The following is a 20,283-nucleotide window of genomic DNA, read 5'->3' on the forward strand; positions in this document are numbered from 1 at the left end:
CTTGGACTTGATAGAATGAGAACGTATCCCCCTCTCCATGCATGGGAAAAGGGGTTTGGTTACAAAGCACCTTCCCAAATGGGTCTTTTTTTAGTAAATTTCCCTTGTGTCCAGTGTGTGTCACTGCTGGAGCTGGAGGCTTAGGGCTCCATGTATGAGAGCAGGGAGGGTGGAAGGGGCTTCCCCAGCAAATGCAGCACAGTTGGCCATGCTAAAAAATTATTACAGCTCTTCGAGACTTATTGTGTGCCAGGGTATAAATTACTTTTAAGTAAATGTAAAGAATGGAAAACACCCAAGGAATGAAAAGCACCCAAATGTCAATATCATCTACTGTATACATAGCTAGTAAATATTGCTCTCCAGACAAGGCAGCTGATGGTGACTTTCTGTTTCTTATATTGCCTGTGTTCTTACACAGTCTTTGGTTTGTAAATTGTGTTGTTTTCATTTCACACATTGAACTCTTACACGTTCCAGTGCTGTCAGCTTCACTTCAGGGGCTGCTGAGCTGGGTTTGCTCCAGTAGGAAGGATTCACTTAGCACTAAAACCACTCAGCTATTGGAATTTTTGGAAGTGTAGCCCATAACCAAAATGCCTTTTTTAGGCCTCTCTGCCATCCTTGTCCGTGCAGTGAGACTCAGGAGCCCCCGGGGCTCAATTCCGTACCCTTAACTGAGCCCACAGGCCACAGTCAGCAGCCTGGGGAAGGGACCTAGGTTTCAGGAGCAGTGAGCAGCTCTTGGCTGGGTCCAGGGGTAGAATGTGGCTTCCAAAATTTGGGCTAGAAGGATTTGTGTTTTCAAACTCACTTTTTTTTTTCCCTCCCCCAATCATCTGAGCCAGAATTGTAATCAAATATTGTCATTTGCAAGCCTTACAGTTATAGTTGGGTTGGTTCTTATGTGGTGTAGTTAAAATTTGAGCCCACTCCAAGGGGGATGCAACAGATCAACAAAAGGGTTAAAACAACTTGTCTGAATAGCCTTCTTCTTAGAGTTCTGGACTTCCACTTTGCTCCTGAAAGTCAAAACTCCTCTTCCTTGTCAACAAGTGGAGGTGGCAAAACAAAGGTTTTATACAGTAATGTCACCTGTAAGTTTTATTTGCCTGCCCTGGCAGAAGAACAACCAAGCAAAAACAGTAACAAGAGAATTATGGTGTTTCCCCCAATGCATTCGAACACAGTCCTTTTGTCTCTGCTCACATTGAGCTGCAGGCCCAACCGACCTTTCTAGAAGAGGTCTAGACTACCTTCATGCCTAATGAGAGAGGGCACTGACATCTTCCTGACAGATGCCTGTTCTTCCATGGGGAATCTGGGAAGAGGGAATTAAATTATGCAATGTAACCCTTGCTCTTCCTGCCAGGCTGTCCAGGGGTGTTTTTTCTCTCATCAGGCTGCAACAAATCTCTCTGCTAATGACTCTTTTCAACTTTTCCAGCATGAATCCAAAAGAACGAGGCATGCCTTGAAAAATGAGGGGCACTTATGTCTGCTTTAGGAAGAGTGGGACAATACTAATCAAATTCTGCTATGCTCTCTGCTGACATCCTTAGTGTTTTTCTTTAGGTACAGTCCATTCTTGTGGTAGGTGCCCTCTCTTCAAAATGGGAAATGAGCTAGTAGGTGGCTTTTAGGAGCAAAACTGTATCCAGTTCACCCATTTGTCCCTGTATGTGTCCAAGAACCTAGGCCTGAATGTCTTTCTCACCCAGACATCTACCAGCACACACACGTTAGATATACACCTGCTTGGGTGATCCTATTACCGCAGCTGGGGGCTCCCCCTCCATCCCTAACTCCTCCATTTCTCCTTGTTCCATCTGCTGTGTCAGGCCCACCAGTACCGCCAGGACTGTCGCAATGCTCCGTGTAGGTGTGAGGCAGGTTAATACGGCAAAGCACAACGCTGACTATGGTGTGAAGGGTTAGCCATGTATGCCTTGTGGGATAGTACAGCAGCAACACTTGGTTAAGCATACAACTACTAGCGACATAATCAATCAGGGATACATCTCATTGTGCTTTTGCAGCGTTCTCTGCGAGGGATTTACAAGCTGTTCTCCCCCTCCACCAAAGCAGGCAGGCTGGAGGTAAAGCTATTCCAGCTGGAGGAAACCAGTAGGAACCTAAGTAGCTTGGTCTAGTGCAATGGAGTCTACGGAGAGTATTGTCCAGTATTTCCTGTTGGGCAGAAAGGAGAGACTGGGACATTACTAAATATAAATTAGCAGGGCGCTCTGTCACATTAAATACTTTACATGTTCACACCCTTGGCTGTACACAGTATGCAGGATGTTGGGGGCTTTTTTATTTCCCCATGACTGTGCTTTCCTGAAGTGAAACCGTGTACCTTGCTTTTGTAGAGCTGAGAGTCCTGATGCACATGGTTACAGATCACATATACTGGATAAAGAGGGAATATCATACATAGTGGGAAAGAGGAATATTATACATAAATGTAAAAGCAGGGTATAGTGGAATTGCCTAGTGCCTCCCATAGTCAGCTGAGTTGCAGTCTGGCAGGAAAAGCTTATGGAGGCAAGGCAGCATGCAGACTTCTGCTTAAGCCCCACCAGAGGCGATCTTCACTTGTCCTTCTGAGATGTCCTGGTTTCAATAAAGCAAATGCAAATTCAATCCCAGGCTCCCCAGACACAGTCCTTCCTCTGGAGGCACATGTGCTACCCTGCTGATGCATTAAGGTGTGGTGGGGCGTGTCACAGCAGTGTGTCTTTGTTGCCTTTCCCGTTTAGAAGCAAGAGGTGAGCAAGTTCCTCTTGGGGGCTGGTGTACTTTTCGCAATCTTCTTTCGTTAGGAATGTACCGTGTTCTCTGTGACAGAGCCACCTCCAGTGCCTATAAAATTTCGGGAGTTAACCGATGGCAGGGAAGGCTCCACTTCAGGGCTTGGTCCCTCTTCTTTGTTGTCTCCCACCACCGACTCCTGCGAGCTGGTCTCCGGGCTGGAAGCTGCCTGGAAGCCGGGCTCAGCCCCGAGGGGCTCATTGATCTGCAGGGGAAGCAGGGCCCGGTGCCGCATCAGGCTGTCGTCGCTGTTCTGGGCCTCCAGCGAGTTCCGGCGCTTGGCATTCCTGTTGGCCATGGCGTTCTTCTGCGGCTCCTCGAAGCTCAGCGACAGCGTCACCGTTCCGCTCCCAAAACTGACTTTCTGCTTGCACCCGCGCTGCTGCTGGCGCTGCCGCTCGGCACAGGCCGGCAGAGGAAAAGGGTCCTCGTGGTTGCTCTTGCTGCTGATGGAGGAGGAAGGGGTGGAGCCGGTGGAGCCCCCCAGGCTGTTGGAGCGCTTGCGGGATACGTTGCTCCGTCTCAGTGTGGCCCTGGCAGCCACTTTGAAAGCGTGGGCAGCTGTGCTGCAGCGCACCTCCTCAATTGTGTTGCGGGAGGGCTTGAAGAGGATGATGTAGACTTTATTGAAGAAGATGCAGGCCAGAAGCCCAAAGCTGGCAGCCAGTATTGCAATCACCTCCACAGCAGACACGAACTTGCCGTACGTGCTGGCGTAAGCAGGGATGAAGGAGATCCACACGATGAAGAATATCAGCATGCTGAAGGTGATGAACTTGGCTTCATTAAAATTCTCAGGCAGCTTTCGAGACTTGAAGGCGAAGAAGAAACAGATGGCTGCCAGTAGGCAGGTGTAGCCAATGAGGAAGCCGAGGGCCATCAGGGAGCCTTCGTGGCAGGTGATGAAAATGATCTCATCCTCCAGTTCATGGTTTCGGTAACTGGATGGCGGGGCCGTGTAGAGCCAAATCACACAGATGACAATCTGCACAAATGTGCACAAGAAGACCAGGAGGAACTGAAGGTTGAGGCCCCACCACTTTCGGTGGAGACTCGTGGGGATCTTTGCCTCGAAGACAAGAAGGACACGGTTGGTTTTCACCAGGATGCAGGAGATGCAGAGGACAAAGCTGATGCCAAAAGCTGGCTGCCGCAGACGGCAAGTCCAATTCTGGGGCTCACCAATGAAGAACAATGAGCTGGAGAAGCAGCATAGCAAGGAAAAGAGGAGGAGGTAGGATAGCTCCCGGTTTGTGGCCTTGACGATGGGTGTGTTGCGAAATTTGGTGAAGACTCCCAGAACAAAAGAAGTCAGGAAAATTCCAAGCACAGCAAAGAGAGTCAGAGCAATCCCAAAGGGCTCAGTCCAGGCCAGAAACTCTATCTGCTTGGGGATGCATGATGTGTGGTTCTCGTTGGACCAGTAATCCTCAGGGCACTTGTCACAGGCACTTGCATCTGAAAAAGAAGTGATAAGGAGAGGGAAGGCTTGTCAGAATGAGAGGCTGAAGTGTGGAATGACATATATGGCAGCTACACATCAGCCTTGATCTTAAACACACGGAGTGTTCCGCTCCTGTAAGCAGATCCCCAGAGTCATATATTGATGTCTCGGAGTTTCTTACTCTGAAGCAACCAGCCTCCCAGGGGCTATATAGGAAAGCACAAAGCATGCTTGGTTCTGGCTTAAAAGAAGTCCTGCCTCTGCATTCATTTTTTTTGTAATACATTTCTTGGCAAAACTTTGCAAACTTCGATTGCTATCAGCTTTTACACAGGCTCTGGTTTTCCTTCTTCCTTGTTCCTTCACTTTTATCTTCTACTTCTGTCTTCATACCTCTCACACTTTTATCATCATTTGAATATCCTGCCTTTTTCTATTACAGAGAAAATTAAAAACGTGCTTGCCTCCTTAAATGCTTTGAGAGCCTATTTCATATTCCATGGAGGCAAGTCTTACTGTCTAAATTGCTCTTCCCTGAAGGCAGACAATGCCCTTGACTTGCAGCACATTCTCATTTCACGTTGGAATGCCAGGGAAAGATGTGTCTTAATAGTATCACTCTCCCTACACCCAGCAAATGTCCCACTAATACTTGCAAAGGGAAAATTGGTGCCTCCATCTCCTTCATGAAAGTAGTTGGGCCTGCTGTGATAGCAGGGCCATGCCAATGGCTTGCACGATCAAAAAGCAAGGACCTGTTGTTTCTGCTCTTCTTCTTTGACTCAAATAGGTCTCGTGCTCTAGCAGGGAGGGTCACAACTCTTTTGATGGCAGTAGAAAGGGGTTGCAAGCAGAGAGCTGGAGATCTCAACTTACCTCTGCTTTTGGGATCCCAGCAGGATAGCAAGGGGCTGCAGAGAGTCCACAAACTCCTTTAACAGCAAGCACCCTCTGAGTTTTGCACCTGAGCACACAGACTCTGACCACAGCTTCCAGAGCAGATATTGATGTTAATGAGAAAGTCAGGAATGCCCAGCTAATGAGGCCAAAAGTTTTCAAGCTCTCTTGTTCTCGAGTTGTGGTTGGAGAGACCATCCATGACCTCATATGACACTGCTTTCCTAAGGACTTTTGCCTCACCTAAGGTGTTTATTTGAAAATCTGGCACTAGATGCAAAAGCTCAGTCAGAAGCTGTCATCACCATGTCATTTCATTAACATCCATTCAGCCAATAATTCTAATTTTTCTTGTGCCTTTTACCTGGAAGTTCATTACAAGCTGCAAACTGCAGACAAAGCAAAGTTAATTTTGTGTAGCAGGGAATCCAGCAGCCTCTGCTAGAGACAACTATTTAGCATTGCACCCTAAAGACACGTTTTCACTGATGTCTTGTGGTGACTTAGAGACCATGCTGCCACTGAAGGGAGTCAACCAAGTCTCCCTCCTCCTGCAAGGCTGCTCATTATTCCCCCCCCCCCACTCCTTTGTGTTGTTAACGCTTGAGGGCATGAAGCTTCTCATTCTAGTTGGAAACTCAACCTCCCAAGAGCTTGTTTTCAGGAAGACCAAAGACCTGATCCAATTCGCTCCATGGTTGCCCAAGTGCCAGCACTGCTCCCAAACAAAGTGGGAGAGCAAACAGCTGGGAAAGGACAGATTGTTTCCTCTGGTAGCATCATTGTCTCAGCTGGATGGAACTGGTTGTAAAGCTGCTCTCTATGCCTATAAAACTGGCAAGCACAGGAAATAAAGACTGTTACTGTGAGCTGAAATTGCAGCAGGAAACTGTAGAGTAAGAAGACAATTGCCACCTCAGCCCCATAAATTCCACTTCCACACCAGAGCTAGCTCCCAAAATTATGTGAAAAACACCAGAAGATCCCTATTACACATGACCAGAATTGCTGTTATTCAATCTGAAAATCCTGCTTCCAAGCATCCTGTAGTACTGTATTGTCATGCTAAAAAAGTATCATTCCTGTCTGATAGGACACAAATTAGATTCTCCCAAAGAACACTTGTTCAGTTTTGCAAGGAGTTTACTGAATTGTTCCTCTCTTGTGAGGTCTGCAGTGTTTGCTGGGACAAGTGCACCAGAGAGGGTGTGAGGAGGTCCCAAGTGCCTGACAGTGTAGAGAGGAGTGATATCCTGAAATAATTTACTTGCCTTCATTACCCTGGGGATGCCTAAAACTGAGGGAGCACTAGTGGTGTTGGAAATTCAAAATTTTTCAACCATTTCTAGACCTGAGTTTACCTTTTCTGTCTCTTCCAGAACCTGAGTAGCTTAATCCAAGCTCCCAATGAAGCAAAAACATGTCCATGGGTGCTCAGTAGGATCCACAGATTCTGATCTTTTGTAGTGCCAGTGATCAAGAGAACCTGTAGCTTGTGAGTCCATTAAGGGAAATATTTCTCTCTGCTTGTGAAATCTGGGATGTAATGGATTTTATTTCTTTGTAAAGTATGAAATAAAACCCTGACAGTTTGAGAAAAACATGGGAGCAGACAGATAACTACAAAATTAGGATGGGGAATCTCTCCTTCCTCCAGGTTTTTGGAGGAAGAAAAGTTACAGTGCAATAGAGTTTGTTTGTGGCTGCCTGAGAGGCTTTCTATATGTCAGTTGTTTTTCAGGTCTCTGCCTTAATTTTCCTGATGCAGAGCAGAAGGGACAAGCAGGCTTAGCAGTAGACAGGACCTGAGTACCAGAGGACTCAACTCCTGTAAGCTTTTCAGAAGTCTCTCAGACTTTCTGTGAGGCCCCCTGGCAAGGCAGGCAGCAGCCCAGCCCTGCAGGGAAGTGATTTCAGAACAACTGTGGGTGATGATCAGGCCCGGAGCAGCTGTGTGGGCGTTACCTGTCTCGTCACTGTACTCCCCGTCGGGGCAGTCCACGCACTCGAAGCAGCAGGTGGGCTCTCCCTCAATGATGCCCTTCCTTGTGCCCGGCAGGCAGTCCCTGCTGCAGTTGGAGAAAGGCACCTGCAAGAAAAGAGGCCAAGCAGGTTAGTGGTGTCAGTGCCTTACTGTGGTGAGACCTTGGCTTCCACCAAGGGAATTATTGCTTGGTTGGCATGCTGGATGAAGAGCCTCAAATGCTCACCTCTTCCGCCCACAGAACAGACACATTTTGCACAATAGTCCTTCCCTAACCCAGTGCAGTGACATTTCTCTGAAGGAACACATCAAGGGATAGTAAGGAAGATCAGCAGATCTTTGCAATCTCTACCATATTGTGGGCATTGCAAACTGGAATGTGACCATGACACACATACCCCAAAACAGTCATTAGATGGTTAGAAGAAAAGACAATCAATCCCTACTGGCAGAAATTTGAGTCAGCCTTGGAGATGATGGGCCTTGACATCTGATCCCCAATCCAATATATTGCATAATGTCTGCTAAAAATATGTGGGAATTATTTAAAAAAAAACTTTTCTGAAACTCACTTCTTCTTTAAGAACACTGAATATCTAACGATGCAAATCAGTAGTGCTTTACAGATCCAAAGGTTTCCAGACCTCTGCTGCTGTAAATGATGTCACCCGCTGGCTGTGCCTTTCTGCTGTGCCTGAGCCCACCTGAGCATTGTTGTGTCCCAGCAGCAAGTGGTTGCATGGACACATTCAGTACATGCACTGCATGCCTGAAGTACACTGACACAAAGACTTCAGCATGATGAATGGAAGCCTGGGCCTTTGTCTCACAGTCATGACCTGAGGCTGAGCTCACCTCTTTCCAACTAAATTAAAGAAAGAGAGTTGACATAGAACATGACTTTCTCAGCTCAGGAGAGTTAAACCTACAATTTCCACTGCTAGCAAAGTACCATGATCTTTACACAGTCAATGGCTGTTCTGTTTGGAAGCCTCCATTCACCTTTTGGGAAGTTTGGTGCTAGTTTACCCTAATGCTGCCAACCTGCTGATCTCCAGGAACCTCCTGCATTGATGCATTTGTGCAATGAGTCCTAGCTATGGTTTGGAAGTTGCCTATGTGCAGGTATCAACCTTAGCCACAGGGGAAGCAAAGCCCTCAGTAATGACAACTGCTATGCAGAGATGACCACTCTGTGGCTCAGGTGAGGGCAGTCTCTGTTGCCTATTACTGCTTCCTGAAGTGCAGCTGCAGCACAGTTTGGGAATGCAGTTCCTAAGCTGTTCATCAGGATTATATCATTGATGGGACAGACACATGCACAGGGCAACTCCCTGCAGCTCCCAGCTTGAAGCACTCTGCTGTTAGTGCCTACTGCTATAAACACAGTGCTCCTATTCCTTGAGACAGTCTTTGGGCAGGCAGTGCATCCATCAAGAGAACTTCATCAGTCTAGGCTGTCTTTCCCTAGGCTGCCACCAGTAATTTTGAACAGGGCTGAATCAAAGGCCTGGCTGAAGTTACACGCTGCTTCCCCATTATCTACAAAGTTGATTGAGCTTCCAAGGAGAAAAATTAAATTGCTTTGGCATGATTTTATCTTGACAAATACATGTTGGCTTGTTCTTATCAGTTTATTATCCTTTAAGTGTTTATAAACGGTTTAATTTTTTTTATCAAGTCTTTTAGGTTACTGAAGCTCAACTCAATTGTGTATAATTCCCTTGGTTATCTTATAACTGCTTTAAAACCAGGTATTGAGATTGCTCTCTGATCCTTTGAGACATCATGCATCCTCCACATTTCTGGAAGATGAATTGCTAGTACTTTTGTGATTGCTTTGGCTGAATTCTTAAGTATTCTGTGGGGAATTTCATCAGGTTCTGCCAAAATGAATCTATCTATCTTACCTACTCTTTAACTCATTCTTTTGCAAGTTTGTCCAATGCTCAAGTTCCTGAATGTTAAAATTACCTACATTTAAACTTTTGTTGGGGATAACAAGAGGCACAGTGAGTGAAGTACTGGCTACTCTTTTTGAACAGAGCCTTTTATCTGAAAGAAATTGGAAGTATATAAACTGAAAAAAAAAGAAAGGCTGCAGCAGACACAGAGATTGCAAACCCCTCCACTGCACAAAATTTACATACCCTGGCACCACCACACTCACCAACATCCTGTCACATTTTTAACAGTTTAGGACAGAGAATGAAGTAAAACATTGCACTGCCAGAGAAATTTAGACCAAGAGAACACAATCACTCAGTTTAAGTAAAAACCAATAAATCCTAACTGTTGGAAAAAGTGCAAGATGCATTTGCAACAATCTGAAGGAGGGATTATAATATCAGGGTTTTAAAAGTTCCACTTGTAGTTTGTGCTTAGACACTCCAGGAGGATTTAGAAAAGCTCTGAGGCCAGTATTTCTGTGGTAGTATGCTCTGTTCAATTCATGCCTCTTTCAGAGTGCTCTGGACTTGAACCAGAAGTGCAGCTGGAGTAAAGGAAAGGCTGAACTCATGCTGTAACTGTTCTGGGCAAGTAGCTAAGGCAGGAGCATTTCCTGATCTGCCAGCCAATGTGAATAATCACCTGGAAGTGAATTCCCTCTTTCATTAATCAGGTGCTGGCTTAACACATTGAAACATCCCAGCAGGGCCTGGCAGTGACATTTCTGAGCTAATACTCTACTCCCTGTGTCAATTCCCAGACCACAAACCATATGCCCACTCAGTATTCCCTCGGAGTCAGAGTTTCTGCCTAGCTGGCTGCTGCCAGCTATGCCAGCAGTTCATTTGGCTCTGGTCTGGAGATGTCTGCACCATGTTCCCATCATGTGGGTCGGACACAGCCTGGCTGCTAGTGACAATAATTATGCTGAAAATATTAAACATATGCAAGACAATGGAGAGGGACTTAGGCCTGACAGAAGTCAATTGATACCTCTTGAGATCACTACTTTTGAGGCTGCAGAACATCCTCAAGAAGAATACAAATAAAAGGCAGCAGGTGCTGGCATCTTCCACTATTTGAGCACCATGTCCAAGTTAACCCAGGCAGATTGACAGGGCTTTTTCTGTTGGTTTGCAAGGCAAGGATGTGAGGAAGGCTCTGGTACATGGTGGGTGAAGCCAGCAGAAAGAGTTGTAAATATAACTAAGCAAGAAGAGGCACTTCTTGATACAGTGATAATGGGAGTGAAAGAGATGGCTCTTTTCAGCAATGAAACTACTGAGGTCAGGAAATATTGATTCAGTCAACAACCAGACTTGGGTAATGAATTTTTCATTCCTTCGAAACACCGCTATAAAATTCTACTCTATCTGCTTGGGCCAGGAAAAAAGGATATAATTTAAAACACTACTACCCAGGGTAAACAAATGTACAGAAGGGGAGGAGACATTGTCTGTTATTTCAGTGTATAAGAAGGGTAAGAAAGACTATGGCAGAGACTGTGTATACAGTAAAAGGTGAATGGATCCATATCATGGAGCCATAATAGGAGGAGTGTGCAGGGCTAGTCCAAATTTCAGCTTGTGGATCTGGAAAACATTGCTGTGAGGATTTAAGCACTTACCTCCTTAGAGAATCCACCCCACAGGATCTTGTTTTCATTGATAAAAAGCCTCTCCCCTTTCTTGGCATAAACGTTGTAGTGCCCAACCTCTTCAAAGACGACAGAGCCATCCTCCGGAGAGAGATGCCAATTGATTATTGAGTAATTTCCTACCAGGTCCCCAAACTCATCAAAATCCACCTGCTCCCCCATGTTATTGGTGAAATTTAAGTGTCGTAGATGCTTGAGAACCTAGAGAGAGACAGAGAGACACTGTGAATGCCTGTGTGTTACAACGCTACAACAGCACACATCTGCTACAGGGACAGACCTGGGAAGAATCACTTTACTACAAACCTTAATCTCTTCAAATCTTTTAGTTGCAGCAGTAGGAGGTTTTCTATCTCATGAACACACAGAGCCTGTACAAACCGTGTAGACAACACAAGGTATCGTGGCCCTCTGGGTGGTTGGCAACCCATCTGTAACACTTACTGATACCCCATCATCCATTTAGCATTCCTCTTTGGTCCTCTGAGTCACCTCTGCAAGCCCAGAGCTCTTTGTTAGGGCCAGGGAAGTGGCAGCAGCCTCTCATGTGTTTCAGTCACCCATGCATTGCTCTCACCCTGCTCTTGCAACCACTGCAAGAATGCTCTCAGTTGGTATCTCTAGTCTCTGAATGATCGATCTCTCAGAAACAAGAGTGCTTGAGAAACAACTCAGACTTGACTCTGGATTGAAAAACCCAAGCCCAATGCACTTTGGTAAGAAAACACCAACAGATCAAGCTTATTTGCTGTATGACAGACCTGGAGAATTCCTATAACTTTTTTTGGCTGGCTTCTGTCTCATAGTCACATAATTGAAAGTAATCACATTCTGCCTGTTCCCAGGAGTTCTTCACTGTAATTTTCACCTCATGCCTTTAAGTGTTATATAGAATCATAAAATCATAAAGGCTGAAAATACCTCCAAGATCATCAAGTCCAACTATTAATCCAGCACTGCTCAATTCACCACCAAACCATGTCCCCAGGTGCCATCTCCACACATTTTTTGAACCTTTCCAAGGATGGTGATTTCCCCACTTTCCTTGACAGCCTATTCCAATGCCTGACCACCCTTTCAGTGAAGAAATTTTTCCTAATGTTCAATCTAAGCCTTCACGGGCACAACTTAAGGCCATTTCCTCTCATCATGTCACTTGTTACCTGTGAGAAAAGACCAACCTCCTCCTTGCCACAACCACCTTTTAGGGAGTTACAGAGAGTCCTAAGGTCCCCCTAAGCCTTCTTTTCTCCAGCTAAACAGGCCCTTCCTTCCCTCAGCTGTTCCTCATCAGACTTGTTTTCCAGACCCTTCACCTGCTCTGCTACCCTTCTGTGGATGCGCTCCAGCACCTCAATGTCTGTCTTGTAGGGAAGGGCCCAGAACTGGACACAGCACTGGAGGTGTGGCCTCACCAGAGCTGTATATGGGAGACAATCCCTGCCCTGGTCCTGCTGGCCACATCATTGCTGATAGTGCCAGGATGCCACTGGCCTTCTTGAACACCTGGACACAGCTGGCTCCTGTTCAGCTGGCTCTCAACCACTGTGCTGCATGTCCCTAATCCCAGGGACAACTGTAGTTGTAAAGTTCATGATCTAGACAGCCTGACAAGTAGACCTAAGAAACTGCAGCCTGAAAGAAATGAAAGAATGAAAGAAAGCCTGTCCTGTGATACAGGACTGTGATACAATTCAGCCATATCATATTTCTGTTCAAAAAATAATTGCTGGTTTAGGCACTTCTCAGATTTCTCCCCAAGCTCATCTATAGAAAGATAAGGTGACTCTGAGGGTTCCTGGCTGTCAGCTGCCCCTAGACCCCAGCAGCACAGTTGCTGCTGTGCCTCTATTTCCTGTGACAGCTTGTAAGCCCGGTCTCTCTCCCTCTCTCTCCCCCTAACCCCCGTGAGTGCCCAAACATACAAATCTGGATGGCAAAATGTAAGAGAAGCCAAAACTAAATCAATTTGTCTGGGCAGGCAGAGTCCTCTTCACCCCACAGACAGAACAGACAATATTGTTTTGATGAATCCTTCTCACCTGGAAACACAGGGACAGGGGAACAGAATCACTTCATTAATACCTGTCAGTTGTGCTAAATTGTCTCATTTTTTGCTGTTTCCTTTTGGGATCCTCCTAGCTCAAGCTAAAATCCCCAGAGCCACAGATACCCTCCTCCCACTGCCTGTTTCAATGCCAGCCTGAGAGAGTCTGGAAAAATCACTGTAGTACTACAAAGGATGTGACCAACAATACCTTCTCAGCTTGTGTGGTGTTGATGGAAGGATATCAAAATATTGCCACAGTATTCAGTCTTTGAGTAATGGGTGAGACAGAGCAGGCAGGATTTTTTCTGTCTTTCTCATCCCTGTTGCCCCTCCTCTGGAGACCAGCTCACCCATAAGGTATGAAGCTGGAATTATCTCACCAAAGAACCAGGACCTGTCCCTGGAAGATCTCACCCTCTGATGGACACAGCAACAGAAGGTGCTCTGTGCTGGCACTTTGCTGTGGAGAGCTGGGTATTGCCTGCTGGGTAAGGAAATAGGAGCCTGCTCCCCTCTCATTCCCCTCATTCCTGAGGGGTACCCAGGAGCGTGCTACGTGCCCAGCTCCATTGGGGGACAGTGAGGACAGAGCAGAAGCAGCTCTGAGGTCAGACAGGGTCTGCAGATCCCCAGTGATCTGTTGTACTGCCTCACCTCACTCTGGCCTCATCTGCACAGGGGCTTCAGTCTTGGTCTGGTTGGTACCAGAAACTCTGTCTGTCAGCAGTGCAGGTTCTCAGCAGGCAGCTCACATTCCTCTGCAGGCTCTGGCACCTACCACAGGGTGACAGCTGCAGCTTTGATGTCCAGATCAGGTTTGCCCTTATGCTGAGCCTAATGCCGTGTTTCTCCTCACTCCAACTCAGTATGACACTCCTGCAGCACTACTGCATCCTTCTGAAGGACACCAGGATATCCTGAGTATCACTGCTGGCTTGACTGTTACCTGCACAGACAGGAGACCTTGCCCTTGCTTTGACTGCAGTTGCTATACACACTAGGAGACAATCTTGCAAGAGCCATATTGAAGATTCTTCAGTTCAAGTCCTGCCTCTCCTGGTCAGCTGCAGCAGCAGGAGGCTCACTGGCCTTAGGTTCAGCAAGATGAATGGTGGAGAAACTTCTGGATTCCCTGAATGCAGTTTTTTGTTTGGTTAATTTCATAACATTCATATCAATTAGTCTGTCCCTTGGCCTTCCCTCCTGTCATTAGGTTTCTTAAAAATAATACATACCCCTGGCTTTTAGTGGGGTTTTGTAGGATTAGTTTGATAGGATCTTTCCCTTGGTCACACACACCACACCTGAGGATTCAGGTTAAAAATGATTTCATGTATGACTTGATATGTCTGTCTGACTGTTAATTCATATAGAAGTGCTGATCTGCAAATTATGTTGTCTTTCCCCAGGCAGATTGTACCAGCTTCAGCTCTGCAAGTGTAGCTAGTGGGTACAAATATGTATGAGTTCATGCACTAAAGGCACATGACCTGATTAAAATTCCAAATGCAAAGGCAACAGGAACCACAGAAATAACAAAGCCTGAGCTTTTTTTTTTCCAGAAAACAACAAAGCTTTTCTTCAAATCTAAATTTCTGAGGGGCAGCTTGTAAAATGAACCAGCAGAACATGTTCCTTTTTTAGAGAGCAAGAAAGTCCCAGGATCATATCTCTGTATCTCACAAGTTCTGCTCTCTACAGGGTGAAAATACAGTTTAAACAGACAAGGAATATATAAGCACTAACCTCTGAAAGAGGAAGTTGTAGACTCTGAATAACCCCAGAACTATTATATATTCACCAGTCTATCAACAATTAGCTAAAGGTTTTACAGTTAAAAATGTGTCACTGTGTTTTGTAACTAAAGATAGAAACATACATAACCAGGACTGAATCCATAAAGACCTAAAAGACCCTGCTTCAGCCAGGCCAACAGCATGTGTCAGGGTTAGGTGTACCATATCCTGGAACCAAGAGTTTATGAAAGAAGTGTTGACCTTGTGGCTTGGATACACTGTCAGCAGCTGGTGGAAGCCTGTGGGGAGAGCATTGTGCAAACTGCTATCTTCAGATATTTCTTTCTGTAATTTTCCCTTCTTTTATTTTCTCTCTGTCACAGATTTCACGTTGAATTGCAGTGCCTTTTAATTAAAACACCTATTATCGGAAAGGACTTGCAAGCTGCCCTCTAGTTCACCCTGCCATTATTCCTGGTAAGGCCATTCTCAGCCATGCAGCATCCCATACTTTATCCAGCCTAGATATTCTGGGTCACGTGGTTTCCACCTTAATGGGAGGATCATAGAGCTGTAACATAAATACAGTTGTTATTAGACCAGGCTGGCAGCTCACCTGCCCAGGACCTGTTTCGGACTGTGGCCAAGAGCAAATACCCACAACAGGAGCACAGGGGCTGTGGCACTTCCCCTGAACACTCTCACCCATTTTGCAGCTCAGTGACTTCCTGGGCCAGAGGTTTTGTACCTGATAACCTTTGGGTGGATTTTTCTTCCACGATGTTGCACGTTTGTGTTTTGCACCTGTGTGATCTTTTCACACCCACAGCCTCCTACAGCACAGAGACCTAGATTTTGTGAGACAAGCACATCTTCATCCCTTTTTGGAACAGAGCAGCTACAAATCTCTTTTGATTTTTATGCTTAAATTGGTAAATAACTGATTTGCTGGCCATCTTTTCCATGCCTCTCAGGACTTTACAATCAGGACTTTACAATCACTTCTCTTCAGACACCTCTTTCTCAGGCTGCTGAGCCCTACATGGTGTTGCTACATCTTGTACAGAAGCTGTTTCACTGACCCTTCTCCAAGCATTCCCAGTCTTCTTCGTCAGTTCTGAGTCCTGCACATGATACTGCAGAGAGAGGCACCAAAGGGTTGAGGAAGTGGCCCCAGGACACCCTGTTACCTCTGTGTCCCTTTTCCAGTGCGACTTCCAGTTCTTAAACGCGGATTTGCTTTTTTGACTCCTATTCAGATAAACCTAAGGAGTCCACCATAGACTTGATCAACTTCATTTGTGATGTCAGGTCTCATAATTGATTTTTATTCTCTGCTGACTATCTTTCAACCAACACACACATAAGTTCTGAAATTGCTGACAGACTACCAGAAGATGCCTTCAAGAAGCCTGAGCATGCATACACTATGAATAGAAGTTCCCTTATCCATACACATCCCACCCAAAGCCTTCAAAGCACTTCAGGATGTTTGTGAGGTAGGGCTTCTCTTTAGAGAAGTCATGGTCACTCTTCCTCAGTGTATTCTGTTTTTCCTTCCTAAATTTTTGAACCCCAATTTCTAATAATGGGCTCAAGCAGGCTCTGCTAGTTCCTTGGATCTCCACCAGAACCCTTTCAGAAAATTAATATCTCATCTGTCAGCTTTCTAGACCTCAAGGCCTAGGATTTTTCAAGTGAGGAGATGGGTACTGCAGCCAGCTCTTCTGCTGCTTCATCTGTGAGCTCTGGCATATCCCTTGGGTGAATATTGTTCACTTGCCCTGAAGTATCAAGGTTCATTTTGCTCTTGTGTTCCATAGTTTCTTCTATAGTCAGTTCAATTAGACAGATCCTCTAAAAGTCCTCATAAATAACTAAACCTTCTTAAGTTTGTCCATGAGAAGCACACTTTTCTTCTGTCATGGCCTTACCTTGTCTTTTGCAGTGATAATCTATGGCTCAACAAACAATCCTACTTCTGAAATGTTTAAAGTATGATTTATGAGCTTTTACCCCATTTCAGGATATTGCTTATTCATTTTTCTGGCCTGCCTTATTTTATTTGTACATTTAATCTGCCAGAGTTTATGAATCCTCCTATTTTACTCACTGAACATAACTCAGTTATTTGAAGGATGCTGTCTCACTTTTAACAAACACCACCACCTAACACCTTTGTTTTGCTTTGCCAGCTTCCTTTCTCCCCCTTTTCTTGATCTGCAGAATACACTCACTTTCTGTCACTAGTACTGAGGCTGGTGCCAGGCAAAAACATCCATTCTAAATTTTGGATGCTGTCAAATAGCAGAGAATCTTGTGTGTGCATGCATGTCCAAAGCTGAAATTTGAGCTGTCCTCTGAAGCACAAGCCACAGACTAGTTGAACATTTTGATAGCAGCTGGACTAAACAATAGTGGCATGTCCTAAACACACCAATTAGTAACAAGATAGGAGACAGATCCACCAGTTAGGAAGTTGATTGCAACAAAAACCTGGGCCTCAGGGCTAGAAACAAGAAAGTGAAGATCATATTTGGATGAAAAGCACTGGATGTAGGGCAAGATCCTGCAGATGAAGGATATGTGTGGAAACAAATGTTAGGGGATGCTCAGTTACCTTGGCCAGTAATGCTTGAGAAAGGTAACTGAGAGGAGCTGCACAGCATAAAGTGAGAATTTCCACCTTGACAGACCTCCACCATGTCTCTGCTAGGAAGGGAAGGTGAGACCAGGTGATGTAACACTGTGGGGAAAGCAAGAGTGTGTGAGATATCAAGCAGTTAGAAGTTGTAGTCTTGTTAATTTTTAAATAAATATAAATAAACATGAGTATTCAGGTGTGCTATCAGCTGTCTTTTACTCTGTCTCAACTGTGACAGGTCCTTAACTAGTCTCCATGTACTGTCAAAGGTTTAATATCCTTGGCTTCTTTCTGCAGTTTCTTTCTGATTGTTTCCTCCCTAGGTCAAGTGGTCCTGCAACGGAAGAGAACCTGGGCACACTGTAGGTCTGTCCCCATATAAAAGACAGACAATTACCCCTCCTAACACACGGTTGGAAGCAGTCCTGTCTTGACAATTAACCTACATTTTCCCATACTTAAATTTTAATTTCTGTCTACATATCTCTCTTCAGGCCTATAAAACAGTTCTGGACTGATAAGTACCAAATGTTTTTCTCTTTTGTTTGGTAGAGTGCCCGTGCTGAGGGCAGCCAACAATACCACATCATGGCTCAGTGTGAATGAAGATGAAAAGTTGGCAACTGTCCTCAAGATGGCGAGCCCTGACTTTCCCTTTGCATTGCAGAAGGCCCAATCTCCTTTCTTGTTTCGGATCTCTCATCAATTACATGGAAAAGATGCCTTCAAAATGCTGTAACAGGTGTAAGGCCTTGGGAGATCAGCTGTTGCATTAGGCCATGGGTAATGGGACACAGGACCTGGGTTTTGCCAGTGGTCAAGTATCATGAGGAAATATGCCCAGGCCAGTTCTGAAAGAGCCACTCATAAAATACTTTAAGAGAAATGTTGTTTGAAGCAATAGTTTTTTGGTGTTTTTTTTCTTTCTTCCTTTCACTTTCAACTACCTATGTGTCAATCTTCATTTACAGGCTAGCAAAACTCAAGTTTTTCTTTCTGTATCAAATCCTTAATTCCTGCTGCATTCTCTAATTTGGAATATGTTGTTATGCCCTTTTTTCAGGTAGGGCCAACCCCTGGGCTCTCTGAAAGGCAGTGCTGTCATCACAAAATCAACAAGTTCTGACACACAGGAAGCGAGCAGGCAGGAAGGAGCTGGTCCTGGCCCCCTGTGTCAGTAATACCTGTTTCCAGAAGCCTGAGGCAGGGCAAGATGAATTTCACCCTTCTGTCCAAAGCATTCTTCTTGTCAGCAGGAGCTGAACTTTGCTTCCCCTCTATAACCTCTCCTCCCTCTCTGCTGCCCTTTGTACACCAAGAGGGACAGCATCAGTAGTAGTGCTGATGTTGTTTTTCAGACCAAGATTTGGTATTTACTGGTGGCTGTAGATGCCTCGATTCCATTGCAAACCTGAGTCTGAAATGCTCCTGAAAGACTTGTCTGATGATTCACAGAGGTTCCCAAAGGAATCAAGAAATGATCTTGGAACATTTTGGCATTGCATGGTTGCTTTTCCAGACTGATTTAATCATCAGTTAGGAGACTGTAGGACACAGTAAGGATGGGACCAGGATATTTTGTTCCCCCAAGGTCCTCCCCAAGGGCCAACTCCCTATGCACACTTACAGTTCTAAATGCAATTGTCCATAGAACACAAGTCCTGAACCTATACTGTGTAATGCTTAGCTGATAGTAAACAGCACCTCACACAGGTGTGCTCTGGTAAAGAATAATGATTTCACCCAGTGTGACTAAAGATTTACACAGGGAAACGTGAAATCCTGTCAAATGAAATTCAGTACAAACATAATTTTTAAAGTCAAACTCAAAAGTGTGACCTTCAAGTGACAGTTCTTTTTTTAACTGTAATTAAATTTTTTTTAGTGAGAAAAAGGGGAAACAATTAATTTTGAGTCTGTCAAAATGCTGGTTTGGATAGTGATGTTTCCATTAACTGCAATTAGTGAATTTGACTAGCTTGAGAGTAGAAAAGGGATGACAAAATACTTTTTTACCTCTAACATTTTCCCTTTTTCTGTTTCAAATTAAGATCTAGCTGTATGATGGTACTCCAACATATTTGTACGGCTCAAAGCATGAAAGTGCAGTATTACTTCCCTAAATTCAAAAAAATCCTTCCTACAAGCGCCTTCAGGAGTTAGGGCATCTGGAGTAGCCTCAATCCCAGTTCAGTGCCATCCCAAACAGACTTAATCTGATCTACTGACTGCAGGAGGTTTCTTCTGGGGAAGAAATGGCTGAAGTAACAGAACCTCTCCCCTCCTTAATTTCTGTGAGCATTAAGTCTTTTCCTAGGAATCAGGACAAAAATTATGGCAGCAAAATCAAAAAGAATGTCTGTGGAAAACCCCTAAATGCAGGATATAATGCTATATAAAATCAAGGAGACTTCTGACTAGTGTTTACTCTGGTGTTGTACAAGCATAGGACAGTGATGATGGAACTCCACAGAATGGAAAAAATCCATGGACAAGCTAGAGGAAAGGAGTGCCTGACTGTACCCTATGCATGGTAAACCCACTTTCAGTTCAAAATTTTGCCTGTGTTCATTAAAATAAAAGCTCATTAATTAGAGAGTGATGATATGTTGCCATCCTCATCATACAAAGAGAGCTCAAACAGCAGTATTTATTATGGTGGCTCTAAAAGCACTAATCCAACATGGAACATCCAAATAAGGCTGAAAAAGACAGGTGTTGTAAGAAAAGAACAGAAAGCAGAACATAAAAAATCCTGGAGAACAAGGAAGAAAAAAAATCACCAGGAAATGTATAAGAAGTTCCTTGAACATATTAAAATTGAAAGGTGTTGTGTATGCCAGATCCTCATGACATAAAGTAAGCTGTAAGAGACAGTAAAGAGGATGGAATGCTAAAGAGAGAGCTGAGGAGGGGCAGGAAAGCTAAATGAATGATGTGTTAGTACCCTTGCTATCAGAAAAAATCACAGACATTCTTATCTCAAGGGCACTTGTTTTGGAGGCATAATGTGACATTAACTGAGGTAGAAAGTCCTTAAAGAGAGATTAGAGGGCAGCCTGAGCAATTTAAATTGGATTTAAAAGGCTGACAGAACCAGGCAGTTC

The 20,283-nt window shown here is 44.8% G+C and overlaps 1 protein-coding gene across 1 annotated transcript in view; it reads right to left on the bottom strand.

The window, feature by feature from the left end:
- Positions 1 to 2,821: 2,821 nt before the first annotated feature.
- Positions 2,822 to 20,283, bottom strand: part of CASR (calcium sensing receptor) — a 38,293-nt gene continuing 20,831 nt past the window's right edge. Inside the window, exons 4-6 of the mRNA XM_030953808.1 lie at positions 10,717 to 10,947; positions 7,121 to 7,244; positions 2,822 to 4,272 (exon numbers count right to left, since the gene is read on the bottom strand). Coding sequence (XP_030809668.1) covers positions 2,822 to 4,272; positions 7,121 to 7,244; positions 10,717 to 10,947 — 1,806 coding nt within the window. The remainder of the gene's footprint in view (positions 4,273 to 7,120; positions 7,245 to 10,716; positions 10,948 to 20,283) is intronic.

The sequence above is a fragment of the Camarhynchus parvulus genome, chromosome 1 (genome assembly GCF_901933205.1).
Source record: "Camarhynchus parvulus chromosome 1, STF_HiC, whole genome shotgun sequence".
Lineage (NCBI taxonomy): Eukaryota > Metazoa > Chordata > Aves > Passeriformes > Thraupidae > Camarhynchus > Camarhynchus parvulus.